Raw genomic sequence first — 17,727 nt, 5'->3', positions numbered from 1 at the left:
TTACTGAATTGCCTATTGTCATACTCAAAAGAATGTGAGCATGGAACATAGTAAGTCAATCAATAAATAGTGTATCAAGAAGTTATGAGGTGTTTCCTTACATCTTTGCCAATTGTAGACTGTGTACAATATAGCTTTGAGCATTGACCGTACCTAACTTAACCACTCCTTTTTCCTCAATCACTCTCTCAGGTGAAGGACATCTCACTGGAAGCCACAGGAGCTTTGTGAAACCAGCGTGGAGAGATGACCAACCCGTAGCTCCACATGAGAGGAGTGGAACCTCAACTCAGCAGGTTATCGTGATAGAGGTTAGTGTCATAGTGTGACATAAAAAAATTACAGATAATCAAACATGGCCCGTTTATTTCAGAAATGCTCCCCTCAGCCATGGGCGCCTGACTTTTTCTGAAAGTGACAGTGCAAAAGCTTTGGCATCTGGGGGATCTCTCCAAGAAATTCTTGCCATTTAAAAATAAAAAAAATCCTGCCATTCTACTTTTTTTCTTAACGGGGGGAATACATATGAACAGAACATAACTATTTTTTTTAGGTTTTATATTGAAAATGTGTTTTAATTACTAGAGTACTCATCTTCTCCCTTCCCTGAAAATCCCACCCCTAATAATGAATTGACAGATCTGAAACCTAAACATGCCTGTGACTTTCAAATATTCTGCTCCTCCCCTGACAATCCCACCCACCGTGATTGATTGACAGGCCAAACTGTCAAGGATAAAGCATAATAATGAAATCAAAAATGGGAGGAATGATATTGTTTTATTCAATAAGGATTTAAATGTTGTACTTGGCAGGTTAAAAAAAAAACATTGTCAAATTGCACATTAAATTTGCATTATTTGTGACAAAAAAAGATGACATCACCTTTTCATTCATAAATGCTACTTCATACGAAAAGAAATGTACTCGTATACAGACTGCATACTAGTAGCCTCCTACTCTAACAACGATACAACAGCACAACAAAATAGATAAACAATTTTATTTTGCAGATTCCTTTTCATGTTAAACACCAGTGGTGCAACTAGTGCTTTCTAACTGCAAACCATTCATCTTGAAGAGACGGGAGGAGGGGGTGCAAAATGCCATCTGTGAGCTATCATATCCTATATATAACATGGACATGAACTACATAGCCAAAGGTATGTGGACACCTGCTTGTCGAACATCTCATTCCAAAATCATGGACATTAATATGGAGTTGGTCCCCCCCCGTTGCTGCTTTAACAGCCTCCACTCTTCTGGGGAGGCTTTCCACTTGATGTTGGAACATTGCTACAGGGACTTTCTTCCATTCAGCCATGAGCATTAGTGAGGTTGGACACTGATGTTGGGCGATTAGGCCTTGCTTGCAGTCGGCGTTGTAATTCATCCTAAATGTGTTAGATGGGGTTGAGGCCAGGGCTCTCTGCAGGCCAGTCCTACAAACCATTTCTGTATGGACCTCGCTTTGTGCATGGGGACATTGTCATGCTGAAACAGGAAAGGGCCTTCCCCAAACTGTTGCCACAAAGCTGGAAGCACAGAATCATCTAGAATGTCATTGTATGCTGTAGCGTTAAGATTTCCCTTCACCGGAACTAAGGGGCCAAGCCCGAACCATGATAAACAGCCCCACACTATTATTCCTCCTCCACCAAACTTTACAGTTGGCACTATGCATTGGGGCATGTAGTGTTCTCCTGGCATCCGCCAAACACAGATATATCCATCAGACTGCCAGATGGTGAAGCATGATTCATCACTCCAGAGAACGAGTTTCCACTGCTCCAGAGTCCAATGGCGGCGAGCTTTACACCACTCCAGCCGACGCTTGGCATTGTGCATGGTGATCTTAGGCTGCTCGGCCATGGAAACCCATTTCATTAAGCTCCGACAAACAGTTCTTATGCTGACGTTGCTTCCAGAGGCAGTTTGGAACTCGGTAGTGAGTGTTGCAACCGAGGACAGACAATTTTTTTGCTCTTCAGCACTCGGGGGTCCCGTTCTGTAAGCTTGTGTGGCCTACCACTTTGCAGCTGAGCTGTTGTTGCTCCTAGACATTTCAATTTCACAATAACAGGACTTACAGTTGACTGGGGCAGCAGGGCAGACATTTGTCAAACTGACTTGTTGGAAAGGTGGCATCCTATGACGGTGCCACGTTGAAAGTCACTGAGCTCTTCAGTAGGGCCATTTTACTGCCAATGTTTGTCTATGGAGATTGCATGGCGATGTGCTCGATTTTAAACACCGGTAAGCTACGGGTGTGGCTGAATTGTCCGAATCCACTCATTTGAAGGGGTGTCCACATACTTTTGTATATTTAGTATATCTATTTTAATACAGACTAGCTCAAAACGTTACTAATCATTGAAAACAACATTCATTTTCTGGTATAAAAGTGGGTGCGCAACAACATCAGTTTGCACCCCTATTTTGAAAGTGGGGGTGCAGCTGCTCCATTGCTCAGGCACCTATACCTACAGCTATTAATTTGCTTATAAGTACACCGTTATTTATCTGCCATAGCCCTACTCACAAGCTCCCCTATGGCGGTCACAAAATTTCATCAGCCAGTGATTGTCAAGCAAACCTGGCTTCCACACAAAGCCTACAAAGCCACTGATGCAGACCTTTGGAACATCTACATTTAAAAAGTCTAATACATCCATGTAATATAGCCTACACCTTCACAATAAATCTATGTATTTTAGACAGGTCTAAAGAAGCATGATATGAAGAACATGTAGTCTATTTCACAAGAACAGAATAGCATACTCTGAGTTGTCCTGATGTTAGGCCCTGATCTGGCTATGCCAAATGGCTGTGGGCTACACTAGTTCATTTAGCAGACAAGATTTGCTTAGGATTCCGTGGCATCGTTTTATAGTATGAACAATACAATTGAACAAAGCTGAATAAAATCGAAAGGATATTTTCTCACCTATTTAATGGAGTGCGCACATGCGGCTATTCTGTGTTGAGCGGTTAACAAATAAGTAAGTAATCCTATATTCTTAATTTAGAGTTATTAATATAACTTTAGTTGTTCTACAAACGTTGGGCTATATGTTTTGAATTGTAATACATTGTAAGGCTAATGATTTTTTTTTTAAGTCGCTTAAAAGGCATGAGCTCTACTTAGTTTTTTTGCGCAGTACACACTTTATCAGTCTCTCATTTCACCGCGGCATCCCCTTTGTGTGGCCATAATACATCCTTGAAAAAAAGTCATACCTTTTGAGGCCAGTGGCGGTTGTGCCCTTGGCCTGGAGTGCTGCGTTGTGCCCTTCATATTGAGGGCTGCGCGATCCGAAGCACCTATCACTCGCATGGCTCTCCAACACGTGATTGGGTCTTTGTCATAGACTACAAATGAAGACGGACATCGTGAACGCAACTGCGTGCATTCTTATCCAATTCCAAGGTGCATATTAAAGATTTTGGAAGAACTGTCCACATTTACTTTGTCAGCCAACAAGATAAATAGGCCTAACGAACAGCAAAAGCACTAGCCTATGTCAATCTACTATCACCAATAGTGCAAAAGTTGACCTATTCTGTGCGAGAAATAAATATTCCAAACGTAGTCTGGGACAGTTGTGGGATGCGATAGATCCCAAATTAATACAACCACTAGCAATAAAATATATATTTTTTTACACAATGTGGCTGACGCAACAGCTTTAAATGTTGATAAACGATTAGGCTATTTCTTCACATAAGCGCAGCAATGCGCACACTGCAGCGGGCTATAAGCGCAAATGTTCCATTCGCGGGAAACACCATTATCAAAAGTGACCGCAAATGCAACAATGCTTTTATTATAAAGGTGCATTTTTATGGTGAAAAGGATCTTCCCCAAACTTGAAACTCACACGCGGCTTGTGTATGTCAGTTAGGCTCCACACCCCTTGTAAAGCAGATGAATGTGCTTAATTTTAAGACGTTATTTGGCACTCGTGATACGCTGACCAGGTCGCCAGGTGTTCGGTGTTTCCTCCGACACATTGGTGCGGCAGGCTTCCGGGTTGGATGTGCATTGTGTCAAGAAGCAGTGTGGCTTGGTTGGGTTGTGTTTCGGGGGACGAGTGGCTCTCGACCTTCGCCTCTCCTGAGTCCGTACGGGAGTTGCAGCGATGAGACAAGACTGTAACTACTACCACTTGGATACCACGAAATTGGGGTGAAAAATAAATAAATAAAACATGAGTTGTGCGACAATGATTAGAAAAAGTAGTTCAAGAAAAACATTGTTTCTTGCCTTATGCTGGGCATCATTCACAAGTGATAGGCTAATATTGTCACCCATCCCACTATTTTTGATTTTATCTTGTCTTTACATATACTAAATAATATACAGTGCATTTGGAAAGTATTCAGACCACTTGAATTTGTCAAAATGTTGTTACCTTAGCCTTATTCTAAACTGAATCCAATCAATACAAAATCATCAGCAATCTACACACATTACCCCATAGTGACAAAGTGAAAACAGTTTTTTAGAATTTTTTGCAAATGTATTCAAAATAAAACACGGATACCTAATTTACATAAGTATTCAGATCCTTTGCTATGAGACTTGAAATTGAGCTCAGTTGCATTCTGTTTCCATTGATCATCCTTGAGTTGTTTCTTCAACTTGATTGGAGTCCACCTGTGGTAAATTCAATTGAATGGACATGATTTGGAAAAGCACACTGTTTATATAAGGTCCTCCACTTAACAGTGCATATCAGAGCAAAAACCAAGCAATGAGGTCGAAGGAATTGCCCGTAGAGCTCAGAGACAGGATTGTGTTGAGGCACAGATCTGGGGAAGGGTACCAAAACAATTCTGCAGCTGAAAAAATACATGTCATCTATGCACTTAAACAGCGAATGGAGGACGATTTTCCCGTGGTTCATTTTCATGCCAGCCAAGTAGATTATACTCCTGTTGTAAAGATAAACAATGTGCTTAATATTAGGAAACTTGAATTAAATATAGTAGGCCTAGCCAATCAAAAGCTGATGGGATCCTCTTTTTAATAGAGGCCATCGCTCTGTTTTTTCCCGCGCAGTTGCATAGCCTATAGAAATGTTGCGCAACATGAGCTCATGGGCTCTCATGACGTGTTTGATTTAGATTTCCAATTACATTTGCATTAATGTCAGAGTGATTAGAGGGACAATAGAGTGCTGAGCACCAGGCAGTTAGCAAGTTTGGTATTCTACTAATGACCATCGGCAGCATCGGAGCTTGGAGAAACTACCTGTGTGACTCGTAACCACCGGTGTGGCGGTAATACGCTCACCGCAACAGTCCTACTTGTGAGACTTACCTACTTCCCTGTTATCCAATTCAATAACCTCCTCTTTTTGTGTCAGTCTGCAGATGCAGAGGCTGCAGGTCTTGGGGTTAAGCAGGAGACGTTTGAAGGAGAGGATGACCCACGGCACAGCAGAGACATCCAGACTGGATCGGCTGGAGCGCCCCCGATAGCCACAGAGGACACCGCAACTGCCACCGTGCCCCAGGCCAAGACTCAACGCAGCATCACGGAGGTCAGTGGAGCGCCGAACGCCGTCATCAAGTCAGAGACCGACACAGAGACTTTAACTGTAAAACACAGGCTCTTGCATACAGGATCTGACCACAGATCAGACCCAGAGAGACTGGTGCTGGAAAGACTGGTCTGTCCTCCTGCTCCTGTCTCGGAATACTTACCAGTATTTCACCAGAGCCAGAGGACAGTTAATTCCCGTGGAGATGGTGACGCGTTAGACACTGGTGTTGATCTGTCTTGTTCTTACGCTACAGAGATGGACCCTGGCAACATGCCCTTTGGTTTAGAGACACAGACTGATCTGTCTAAAGGGGACTGGAACCAGTACAGTAGTAGTGTATACGCCAAAGCGTGTCTAGATAAGAAAGGGGAGGTTGTAGTGGTAGATGAGGTGAAAGTGGAGGGCGATGCTCCTCCCACATGGAATGCAGATTGTCACCAAGTAGAAGGACAATCACAGGGCAGAGGTTTATTAGATTACAGGGGAAGCTTAGAGACAAATACAAATGTTGTGACCCACTCCCCTGTACACATGTTCTGGGATCGCGACCCAGTGTCAACGTCGATGGCATCTTCTGATTCACATGGCCGTGTACTTTTTGATCAGGTATTGAATTCAAACGATGAGGCTCCGGGAGGAGGAGCCACATCAGGCAATAGTAAAGAGAAACGGTTCCTCTGCATGTTCTGTAACAAAGGCTTCAGCTGCCCCCAGAAGGTTGAGGTCCACCAGAGGGTCCACACAGGGGTGAAACCCTTCAGCTGTACCCAATGTGATATGCGCTTCGCCCAGGCTGGCAACCTGAAGAGGCACCAGAGGGTCCACACAGGGGAGAAACCCTACAGCTGCCCCCAGTGTGAGAAAAGGTTCTCCCGCCAGCACCAGCTGAAGATGCACCTGAAGGTCCACACAGGAGAGAGGCTGTTTCCCTGTACTCACTGCGGGAAGAGGTTCTCAGAGAGGAGCTACCTCAGGATACACCAGCAGAAAAACCATTCCACTCTGTAACATAGAAAGTAACCATTCCACTCAATAGCTTTTGACGTTTAGATCAAGCCCTGCAGTAAAGACAGATTAATTGTCATTGTTGTCAGCATAAAAGAGCCACAGATGCATTTGGAATAATGAGAGTAACATATTTGACTTTAGAATATTCCTGGGTAGAATATTGCATCCAGACATTGTGTGATATAAGGCATATATACTGAAAAAAATATAAACGCAACATGTAAAGTGTTGGTCCCATGTTTCATGAGCTGAAATAAAAGATCCCAGAAAAGTTCCATACGCACAAAAATCTTATTTCTCTCAAATTTAGTTAGTGAACGTTCCTCCTTTGCCAAGATAATCCATCCACTTGGCAGGTATGGCTAATGGTTAGAGCGTTGGGCCAGTAACCGAAAGGTTGCTGAATCAAATCCCTGAGCTGACAAGGTAAAAAGTTGTCGTTCTGCTCCTGAACAAGGCAGTTAACCCACTGTTCCCCGGTAGGCCGTCACTACTGTAAATAAGTATTTTTTTCTTAACTGACTTGCCTAATTAAATAAAGGTAAAATAAAATCAAGAAGCTGATTTAAACGGCATGATCATTACAAATGTGCACCTTGTGCATTGGCATGCTGACTGCAGGAATGTCCACCAGAACTGTTGCTAGGGAATTTAATGTTCATTTCTCTACCATAAGCTGGCTCGAATGTCGTTTTAGAGAATTTGGCAGTACAACTGGCCTCACAACCACAGACGATGCGTAACCATGCCAGCCCAGGACCTCCCCATCCGGCTAATTAATCTGCGAGATCGTCTGAGACCAGGCATCCGGAAAGCTGATGAAACTGAATATTTCTGTCTGTAATAAAGCCCTTTTGTTGGGTAAAAGTCAGTCTGACTGTCTGGGCCTGGCTCCCCTGGCACCCCATTCATTTGAAATCCATAGATTAGGGCATAATGCATTTATTTCAATGGGCTGATTTCCTTATGTTAACTGTAACTCAGTGAAATTGTTGAAATAGTTGCATGGTGCTTTTTTATTTTTTTGTTCAGTTTATAAGCATAAAATGTCTGTTCAACATTGTACTGTGTAGCCTATCAGATGTTCACAATGCCTGTTTCATTACTTCCATTCAACAACTTAATTTTTTTGCTTCATTTTTTTCCCCCAATACACTTTTTAATGAGAAAATGTATGTAGTTTATCAAGTTCGTGCAGATTTTTTGTTGAGCTGTGTATGTGTGATTTTCATATGGATGGTTAATAAACACAAAATGGGACTTTTCATTCTAAGACTTTCATTGAGACTCTTCAGTATACGTCACATCTGATCTCACCCTATTTTGCATACACCAGACAGCTCAACGTCAACAGTGAAGAGGCAACTCCGGGATGCTGGCCTTCTAGGCAGAGTTGCAAAGAAAAAGCCATATCTCAGACTGGCCAATAAAAATAAAAGATTAAGATGGGCAAAAGAACACAGTCACTGGACAGAGGAACTCTGCCTAGAAGTACAGCATCCCGGAGTCGCCTCTTCACTGTTGACGTTGAGACTGGTGTTTTGCAGGTACTATTTAATGAAGCTGCCAGTTGAGGACTTGTGAGGCGTCTGTTTCTCAAACTATACACTCTAATGTACTTGTCCTCTTGCTCGGTTGTTTACCGGGCCCTCCCACTTCTCTTTCTATTCTGGTTAGAGCCAGTTTGCGATGTTCTGTGAAGGGAGTAGGACACAGCGCTTTATGAGATCTTTAGTTTCTTGGCAATTATTCGCATGGAATAGCCTTTATTTCTCAGAACAAGAATAGACTGACGAGTTTCAGAAGAAAGTACTTTGCTTCTGGCCATTTTGAGCCTGTAATCGAACCCACAAATGCTGATGCTCCAGATACTCAACTAGTCTGAAGAAGGCCAGTTTTATTGCTTCTTTAATCAGAACAACAGTTTTCAGCTGTGCTAACATACTTGCAAAGGTTTTTTTTAATGATCAATTAGCCTTTTAAAATGATACACTTGGATTAGCTGACACAACGTGCCATTGGAATACAGGAGTGATGGTTGCTGATATTGGGCCTCTGTACGCCTATGTTGAAAATCCATAAATCTTCCGTTTTCAGCTACAATAGTAATTTACTACATTAACAATGTCTACACTGTATTTCTGATAAATTTGATGTTATTTTAATGGACAAAAAAATGTGCTTTATTTTCTAAAACAAGGACATTTCTAAGTGACCCCAAACTTTTGAATGGTAGTGTGTTTATGTCCACCATGATGGATTTAACAACAATGAAGTCATTCTGTAACTACAGTATAGGACTCAAACGTAGTGGGGACGGGTAAACACTCCATGTTGAAAGTGTGTTTTATTATCTGTGTGTGTGTGTGTGTGTGTGTACGTACCCGAGGGAGTGTATGTCTGTGTAATCTGTATCACCTCTCTTCCAGGAGGAGGAGGGTCCAGAGGTGCTGCTGGTGAAGGAGGAGGGTCTGGGGAACACTGAGGGGATCATGGTCATGGAGGACAACCAGAATACACCTTCTCCTGAACCCACAGAGGAACCAGCTGAGCAGCACAGGACCACACACAGTCTCACTGAGGTGAGCCCACTGTAAACAACTGTCTGCATTGCATTAGGTCAGGGCCCGTATCCACAAAGGCTCTCAGAGTAGGAGTGCTGATCTAGGATCAGTTTTATCTTTTACATCATAATGAATAAGATTATATGGAAAGATATTAGATCGCCACGTTTGCATAGTATCAAATCAACTAACATGTTTGCATAGTACTCATCGCAATCCCTTATTGCCAAGTCAGCAGATGCTCCATAGCAGGGTGCTCATCAGATTTCTTGATCCAACATCCTCTCACTCTGTATCTCTTACAGTCAGTAGACATGGAGGATGGGAAGCCTGATCTGCTGCTGGTCAAAGAGGAGACAATAGAAAACGAACCAGAGAGCATTGACCTGCTGAGTGGACTAAAGATGGGGGAGCAAGGTAAGGTAGAAATACATATAGTCTACATACAGTAATACATCTTCAATGGGAATAGTAATACATATAGCCTCCATACAGTAATACATCTTCAATGGGAATAGTAATACATATAGCCTCCATACAGTAATACATCTTCAATGGGAATAGTAATACATATAGCCTCCATACAGTAATACATCTTCAATGGGAATAGTAATACATATAGTCTCCATACAGTAATATATCTTCAATGGGAATAGTAATACATATAGCCTCCATACAGTAATACATCTTCAATGGGAATAGTAATACATATAGTCTCCATACAGTAATACATCTTCAATGGGAATAGTAATACATATAGCCTCCATACAGTAATACATCTTCAGTGGTAATAGTAATACATATAGCCTCCATACAGTAATACATCTTCAATGGGAATAGTAATACATATAGCCTCCATACAGTAATACATCTTCAGTGGTAATAGTAATACATATAGCCTCCATACAGTAATACATCTTCAATGGGAATAGTAATACATATAGCCTCCATACAGTAATACATCTTCAATGGGAATAGTAATACATATAGCCTCCATACAGTAATACATCTTCAATGGGAATAGTAATACATATAGCCTCCATACAGTAATACATCTTCAATGGGAATAGTAATACATATAGCCTCCATACAGTAATACATCTTCAGTGGTAATAGTAATACATATAGCCTCCATACAGTAATACATCTTCAATGGGAATAGTAATACATATAGCCTCCATACAGTAATATATCTTCAATGGGAATAGTAATACATATAGCCTCCATACAGTAATACATCTTCAATGGGAATAGTAATACATATAGCCTCCATACAGTAATACATCTTCAATGGGAATAGTAATACATATAGCCTCCATACAGTAATACATCTTCAATGGGAATAGTAATACATATAGCCTCCATACAGTAATACATCTTCAATGGGAATAGTAATACATATAGCCTCCATACAGTAATAGATCTTCAATGGGAATAGTAATACATATAGCCTCCATACAGTAATACATCTTCAATGGGAATAGTGATGCGCCTGGCTATTATAATTTCTTCGTTATCTCCCTCACCAACTTCAAACATCTGCTATCTGAGCAGCTAACCGATCGCTGCAGCTGTACATAGTCTATCGGTAAATAGCCCACCCAATTTTACCTACCTCATCCCCATACTGTTTATATTTATTTACTTTTCTGCTCTTTTGCACACCAATATCTCTACCTGTACATGACCATCTGATCATTTATCACTCCAGTGTTAATCTGCAAAATTGTAATTATTCGCCTACCTCCTCATGCCTTTTGCACACAATGTATATAGACTCTCTCTTTTTTTCTACTGTGTTATTGACTTGTTAATTGTTTACTCCATGTGTAACTCTGTTGTCTGTTCACACTGCTATGCTTTATCTTGGCCAGGTCGCAGTTGCAAATGAGAACTTGTTCTCAACTAGCCTACCTGGTTAAATAAAGGTGAAATAAAAAAATTAAAATAAAATGAGATCAGAACAGTTTATGTTTACATACAAAAACACATATTATGATGTATGATCTTGACCAGGTAATTGACCCCCCAAAAATAGTTCTCTCTGCCATGTTTGTAAAGTCTATTTTGTAACCTCTTACTGCAGGGGGTTGGCTGGAGGCTAACAGAGGAGACTGGGCAGCCATCTTGCATTCCCAGACCCAGACGGGTGCAGCCAAGGGCCCGGGGGACAACATTACTGAGCAAGACAGGACCAGCGGCGATATAGTGGAGGTCAGTGGATGGGACAGCGTCCTCAACTCTGGGCTGGGGAACAACACTGTTAACCACAACCAGAAACAGACAGTGGAACACAAAACTACAACTGAACTTAGTCTCCACGACAACAGACTGGCCGAGACCAGGGCGAGGCGTAGATTTGATCTGCATGGACGGGGTGGTGTTGGTATGAGGCTGGAGAGAACAGACACTGACTCGGCTAGCGATGCTCCGTCCTGCTCCTATAGTTGTGATTCAGAGAGACTGATGGCGCCTCAGATTAACCCCCTAACAGATGCTGTCTTCAGCCTGCCTTCTATAGGATCTATCAACTGGAACATGGACCCTGCGACGACACAGACACTCCCTGGCCTTCGTCCTCCTCACACTCTTCTAATGTTAAACCAGACCTCAGACAATGCCTGTGTCTCAACACTTAATGGCTACACAAGCCCATTGACACATGATAGTAGTAGTAACGCTATCAGTAGATCCGGTGGAAAAGAGAAGCGCTTCCCGTGTTCATTCTGTGGGAAATCCTTCAATTTCCCCAAACAGATGGAGATCCACCAGAGGATGCACACAGGGGAGAAACCTTTTGGCTGCCACCTGTGTGAGAAGAGATTCTCCCACCAGCACCACCTGAAGAGGCACAAGAGGGTCCACACAGGGGAGAAACCCTATAGCTGCCCCCAGTGTGAGAAGAGGTTCTCACGCCAGGACCAGCTGAAGATGCACCTGAAGGTCCACATGGGAGAGCACCTGTAACCACTGAGGGAAGAGATTCTCAGAGAGGAGCTACCTCAGGATGCACCAGCAGAAAATGCACATGTAGTACTAGTTAGTTTGTAATTCATTCTGCTGGTTTTGGATGTAGTAGGGAAGTGGATGAGGTGAACTGAGGAAAGAATGAGTATGATAAGGCAGAGTAGATAATATGCTGATGGTGTCTGTAAAAATGCTTAACTGATGAAAAGTGACAACTATGTCTTGTAGTTTGATGCTGGTGTTTTATAATGAGGAAATTATAGTGCCTTAATTCATGTTTACTTGACATGAAGTAGTAAAGATGTGTGTAATGTTGAACCTTTTCATAAGTATTCTAAAATACATTTTATCAAAGCAAGGGTACCAGATTTACAGAAAGGGTGTTACCATAGTGAGAAGTGAAGTTTTTGTACTCGTCACGTATCATTTTGTGCAATAAACGTACTGTACTTCACGTTATGTGAGTGTTTGACCATTTTATTGAAATTAAATGCAAAATTGACTGTGCTGACCCCCTTGTTATTTTTGTGTCATTGCGTGGACTTCCCTTATCTCAGTCGAACCAAAATGTATTTAATTCTGGAATCAACACGTGGGAATGTTTTTATAATACTCTCCAATCGCTCTATATTGTTGGGTACTTGAATCAGTGTTAGAGATGGGCTTGACTGTGGTTAAAACATTTTAATGTCATGTTTCTGTGTGTACAACAAAAAGTTTCTTATATAAACCTTTAAACTTTCCTGTTCAATTTGTTATTACAGTGTGCAGTCCATGAGGACCTGCTGATATCCAGGGTTGCTGGAGGGAGAGACTGGACGTCTAAATCGTCTTGTCACAAACCCTGGTCACGGATCAGAACCCTGGATCAGGAGCCGTCGCACTTCCTTCCTGAGTCGGAACCAGGACCTAACCATGAGGGACAGAGACTCCACCACCACACAGAACACAACCAGTGGACAGGTGGACTGAACAACCTCAGTCCTGGTGGTCATCAGAGAGACAGAGGCTCCAGTCAGGGATCCAGTCTGCAGCCCAGACCCTTCTCTTCACAATCTCAGTGCAGGGATGATACAGGGCCTGGAGCTGATAGAGATGGACCCTCCTGTTCCTATGATTTAAACACCACAATATCAATGAACAGAGCAGGTCACCCTGGGCTTCAGCCTTCAGAGAGAGTGGTGGGAGACCCCCCTGGTGGGAGTCTAACAGGAAGTCTGTCTTCTCCCTCAGGGTCTCGTCTAATGCCTGGTGACTGGGTTCATAGAACGCCTGGTCCTGGGTCTAGCCTTCCTCAGTTACCTCATGGTTACCCCACCAATACAGACAGGGTCAGGATGGGCATTCACCACGAGAGGTACCTAGCCTATAACACAGCACACAATCCCAACAACACCCAAACAATGTTCAGAGGTCAAGGAGGGAGCTCAAAGACTAACCACCTGAGGGTGGTGGTTCCTGCTTCTACCTCCTCTGGTGTCATTGGGTCACAACGTGGGAGGCCGAGCTTAAGGTCGGACGCCGACAAGCCGTACGCCTGCCCAACCTGTGGAAAGCGCTTCGCTGAGGCAAACTATGTGAAGAGGCACCAGACCGTTCACACCAATGAGAAGCCCTTCAAGTGCAAACTATGTTACAAGAGCTTCTCCTTCCTGACTAACCTTATCAGACACAGGAGTGTCCACAACGGGAAGACATCGTAGCAGTGTGGCTTGAGATGTACACGGCATATCTGGGAACCATTTTTTAGCTGACATACTGAATTATAATTATCATGTGAAGTGTCTTGGAGTAAGAGGTTTTTGGTTTTATTACTAAGCCCCTCAGTTGAGCATCTGGGTTTGCTAACATTCTCAGATGATACAGACCTGTTGTTTGGTGTGCTGGCATAGCCAAAACACGGTCATTTTATTGAAATGTAACTATATCTCCCCTCTGAATTTGTTTTTTTCCTATGTCCTATACCCTCTTTTTTATAATATATTTATAACACCCCATAACATCATTGGGCATAATCAGGTTGTAGCTGTTCCTTTATGTACTAAAACAATGTGATCAAATCTGTTAATAAATTAGGAACCATTTTGTCCTTTTGATACTTTTGGTCATGTAGTGTATGTGGATACCTGCTCGTCCAACATCTCATTCCAAAATCATGGGCATTAATATGGAGTTGGTCCTCCCTTTGCTGCTATAACGATTTACTCTTCTGGGAAGGCTTTTCCACTAGACGTTGGAACATTGCTGCAGGGACTTGCTTCAATTCAGACACGAGCATTCATGAGGTGAAGAGCACTGATGTTGGGTGATTAGGGCTGGCTCGCAGTCGGCATTCCAATTCATCCTAAAGGTGTTTGATGAGGTTGAAATCAGGGCTCTGTGCAGGCCAGTCAAGTTGTTCCACACCAATCTCAACAAATTGTGTTTGTACACAGGGGCATTGACATGCTGAAACAGGAAAGGGCCTTCCCCAAACTGTTGCCACAAAGTTGGAAGCACAAAATTGTCTAGAATGTCATTGTATGTTGTAGCGTTAAGATTTCCCTTTACTGGAACTAAGGGACCTAGCCCGAACCATGAAAAACAGCCCCAGACCATTATTCCTCCTCCACCAAACTTTACAGTTGGCACTGCATTCGGGCAGGTAGCGTTCTCCTGGCATCCGCCAAACCCAGATTTGTCCGTCGGACTGACAGATGTTGAAGCGCGATTCATCACTCCAAGGAACGAGTTTCCACTGCTCTAGAGTCCAATGCCGGCAAGCCTTATACAATTCCAGCTTGGCATTGTGCATGGGAATCTTAGGCTTCTGTGCGGCTGCTCGGTCATGGAAACGCATAGTAGCCTACTGGTAAAAAATGTAAATGGCAATATAGAAGAATAAATCATTACTTTGATGGTATGATTCTTGTTAATTTACTGGTGCGATTGTTCAAGGATGTAATTTTGAAATGTAATGTTTAAAAAAAGTCTTACAGTATTTTTGCACTGTACAAATTGCACTGTACAGGAAAAGCAAAGTCCATAAAACCAGGGTCCAGTCTATTCATTAGATCCTTTAACCATGTTGATAGGCTATAGGCATAATTGGGGTTATACTAACCTATAGCATCATCAGCTTACTAGGGTACTGCCTCAAAATTTTTTTAAATAAATGTGTTGTCTAGCCAAAACGCTTGACCTGATGCACGTTTTGACACATAAGGCTGGCCTTGGGCTGATTTAAATGTAAAGTCTGCAGCCTGCTCATCATCAAAAGGATAATGTAGGTAATTTACAGGTATGCCAGTCAGTTAACACCCCATCTACTGGTCACATTGTTTCCATTGGGTAAGAAGCTAACTGCTTCAAATAAACAATCACCTGCTTATACTAGTAGGAATTCTGCACCTAAATTATAGTGCAAGTCTGGTATGGAATGGTGTTTTCTTTCACACTGGTATCAAACAAAGACTAAGCTAAATTAGTTCCTTTATTGTTTTGTTATTTGGACATAGTCCTGAATTAGTCAGTCAGCAGAGTTAAAGTGCCAGTACAAAAATGCAGATCTATGATTTAGACTCAACCAACATGAGTTCACTGATCTCATAGCCTGTTTTGTATGTTATTTTGGCATTAATAACGGTCACATATCAGTTTGCAAACAATGCAAAACATATATATATATATATATATATACTTGAGTTAATAATCCCGCATACAAACAGGGACTCCCTTTTTTTGTTTTCTTGAGTAAGGGAACTCCAAAATGCAGGTGTTTCAATGGTTTCTGTGGTGGGGCAAACCAGCAAAAATACAGAGCGTTGTGCCGTGATTGGCTCAGTGTTCTGTCACTCATGGGGACACTACGTCACCGCCAAGTCTAAGGGTAGAGCTAAAAAATTCAAGCCTTTTGGGTGCTGCCATAGAGTTACATTAGAAGTACCCATCCAAGAAGGCTCGAGGTCATTAGGCACAGATAAAATGTCAAATCACATATCTACAGTAGCTTTGATTTGACTGATCATGTCAACATCATACTTTCAAACTCTTAGCTAGCAGTCATCATCATGAATCAAGTCAATAATCTACCGGCAAATCCTTTTTAATCCTTGTTATATGAAGAGAAATTATACATATAACATATCGGTGCTCATCGGCCATGGGACATTAACATTACACAACAAGTTGGAAATCGCAAATTCAACAATTAATTGTTTGGAAGGAATCAGTGGCAAACTGCAAGCATTGCGAAGCAATCATTAGCCTGCTATTCAGTGGAGTGTCTGTGTGGTCCCAAGTCTAGTATTAAGGGTATTTTTTCCTAGTTTAAAATGATAGCATGACCAATGTTGAATGTTTGTAAATGAAACATGATTTGTGCCGCGCTCAAAACAACTTACCTCAGAACTGCAAAATCTGACTTCAGTGAAATCAAGACAACAGGGAACTCGGGGAAAAACAAGCTATGACTGGGAAAATACGTTTTGAACTTTCATCCAACTCAGAATTCTAAATCGGGAACTCTGGCCTCTTTCTAGAGCTACGACCTGAAGATCACTGACGTCATCATGATTCAACCTTTTTATCCCCCCAAGTTCCCAGTTGTCTTGAAAGCACCATACATTCTTAGAATGGCAGACTTTGATGACAAAGTTTGATGACAAAATTTGCCCACGAAGGACCACCACGCCACCTTCCTGTTCAAGTGAACACAGCACAACAAGGTGAGTCCAAAAATGTATTGTATGCTGCTGCATAAATGATCTAAGAAAGTAATAAGAAAGAAGAAAGTAATACTAAGTTTATGTTGTGCAGTAATTGGACCCCTCTGCTACTCGGAACCCTACTAATCCATCAAGACTGGTCTATTGACGTCACCGCACGAGGAGGCTAAAACAGACTTTCCTCCGTTGCGACGTCCCTCTAAGGCCCTTCTGCTAGCTTGCTAGCCCCGGCCTGCTAGCTGTCTGAATCGCCGTGTCTCCAGTCAGCCCAACCATTCACTGGACCCCTATGATCACTCGGCTACGCATGCCTCACCCTAATATCAATATGCCTTGTCCATTACTGTCCTGGTTAGTGATTATTGTCTTATTTCACTGTAGAGCCTCTAGCCCTGCTCAATATGCCTTAACCAACCATTTAGTTCCACCTCCCACATATGCGGTAACATCACCTGGTTTAAACATCTCTAGACACAATATCTCTCATCATTACTCAATGCCTAGGTTTACCTCCAATGTACTCACATCCTACCATACCTTTGACTGTACAGTATGCCTTGATTCTATTCTATTGCGCTCAGAAACCTGCTCCTTTTACTCTCTGTTCCAGACGTACTAGACGACCAGTTTTTATAGCTTTTAGCCGTACCCTTATCCTACTCCTCCTCTGTTCCTCTGGTAATGTAGAGGTTAATCCAGGCCCTGCAGTGCCTAGCTCCACTCCTATTCCCCAGGTTCTCTCATTTGTTGACTTCTGTAACCGTAAAAGCTTTGGTTTCATGCATGTTAACATTAGAAGCCTCCTCCCTAAGTTTGTTTAATTCACTGCTTTAGCACACTCTGCCAACCCGGATGTCGCAGCCGTGTCTGAATCCTGGCTTAGGAAGACCACCAAAAACCCAGAAATTTCAATCTAAGCTTGATGCCCTC

At 42.3% G+C, this 17,727-nt stretch overlaps 1 protein-coding gene across 4 annotated transcripts in view; it reads left to right on the top strand.

Moving 5' to 3' along the window:
• The window catches only part of LOC110497400 (uncharacterized), a 41,856-nt gene extending 26,863 nt beyond the window's left edge, over positions 1 to 14,993 (top strand). Inside the window, exons 2-7 of one of the 4 annotated variants that reach the window (XM_090210474.1) lie at positions 193 to 311; positions 5,373 to 5,549; positions 8,990 to 9,142; positions 9,430 to 9,541; positions 11,211 to 11,338; positions 12,856 to 14,993. In XM_090210474.1, the coding sequence (XP_090066600.1) occupies positions 193 to 311; positions 5,373 to 5,549; positions 8,990 to 9,142; positions 9,430 to 9,541; positions 11,211 to 11,338; positions 12,856 to 13,794 (1,628 nt within the window). In that variant the 3' untranslated portion in view covers positions 13,795 to 14,993. Of the gene's footprint in view, positions 1 to 192; positions 312 to 5,372; positions 5,550 to 8,989; positions 9,143 to 9,429; positions 9,542 to 11,210; positions 12,603 to 12,855 lie in introns of those variants that run through there. The other 3 variants (XM_090210477.1, XM_090210478.1, XM_090210476.1) reach the window with 3 other exon arrangements.
• Positions 14,994 to 17,727: the final 2,734 nt, after the last annotated feature.

This window comes from Oncorhynchus mykiss, chromosome 19 (genome assembly GCF_057628025.1).
Source record: "Oncorhynchus mykiss isolate SJ-2025 chromosome 19, ASM5762802v1, whole genome shotgun sequence".
NCBI classification, from domain to species: domain Eukaryota; kingdom Metazoa; phylum Chordata; class Actinopteri; order Salmoniformes; family Salmonidae; genus Oncorhynchus; species Oncorhynchus mykiss.
The sequence above is the reverse complement of the archived record's forward strand: the minus strand, read 5'-3'. Positions and strand labels throughout refer to the sequence as shown.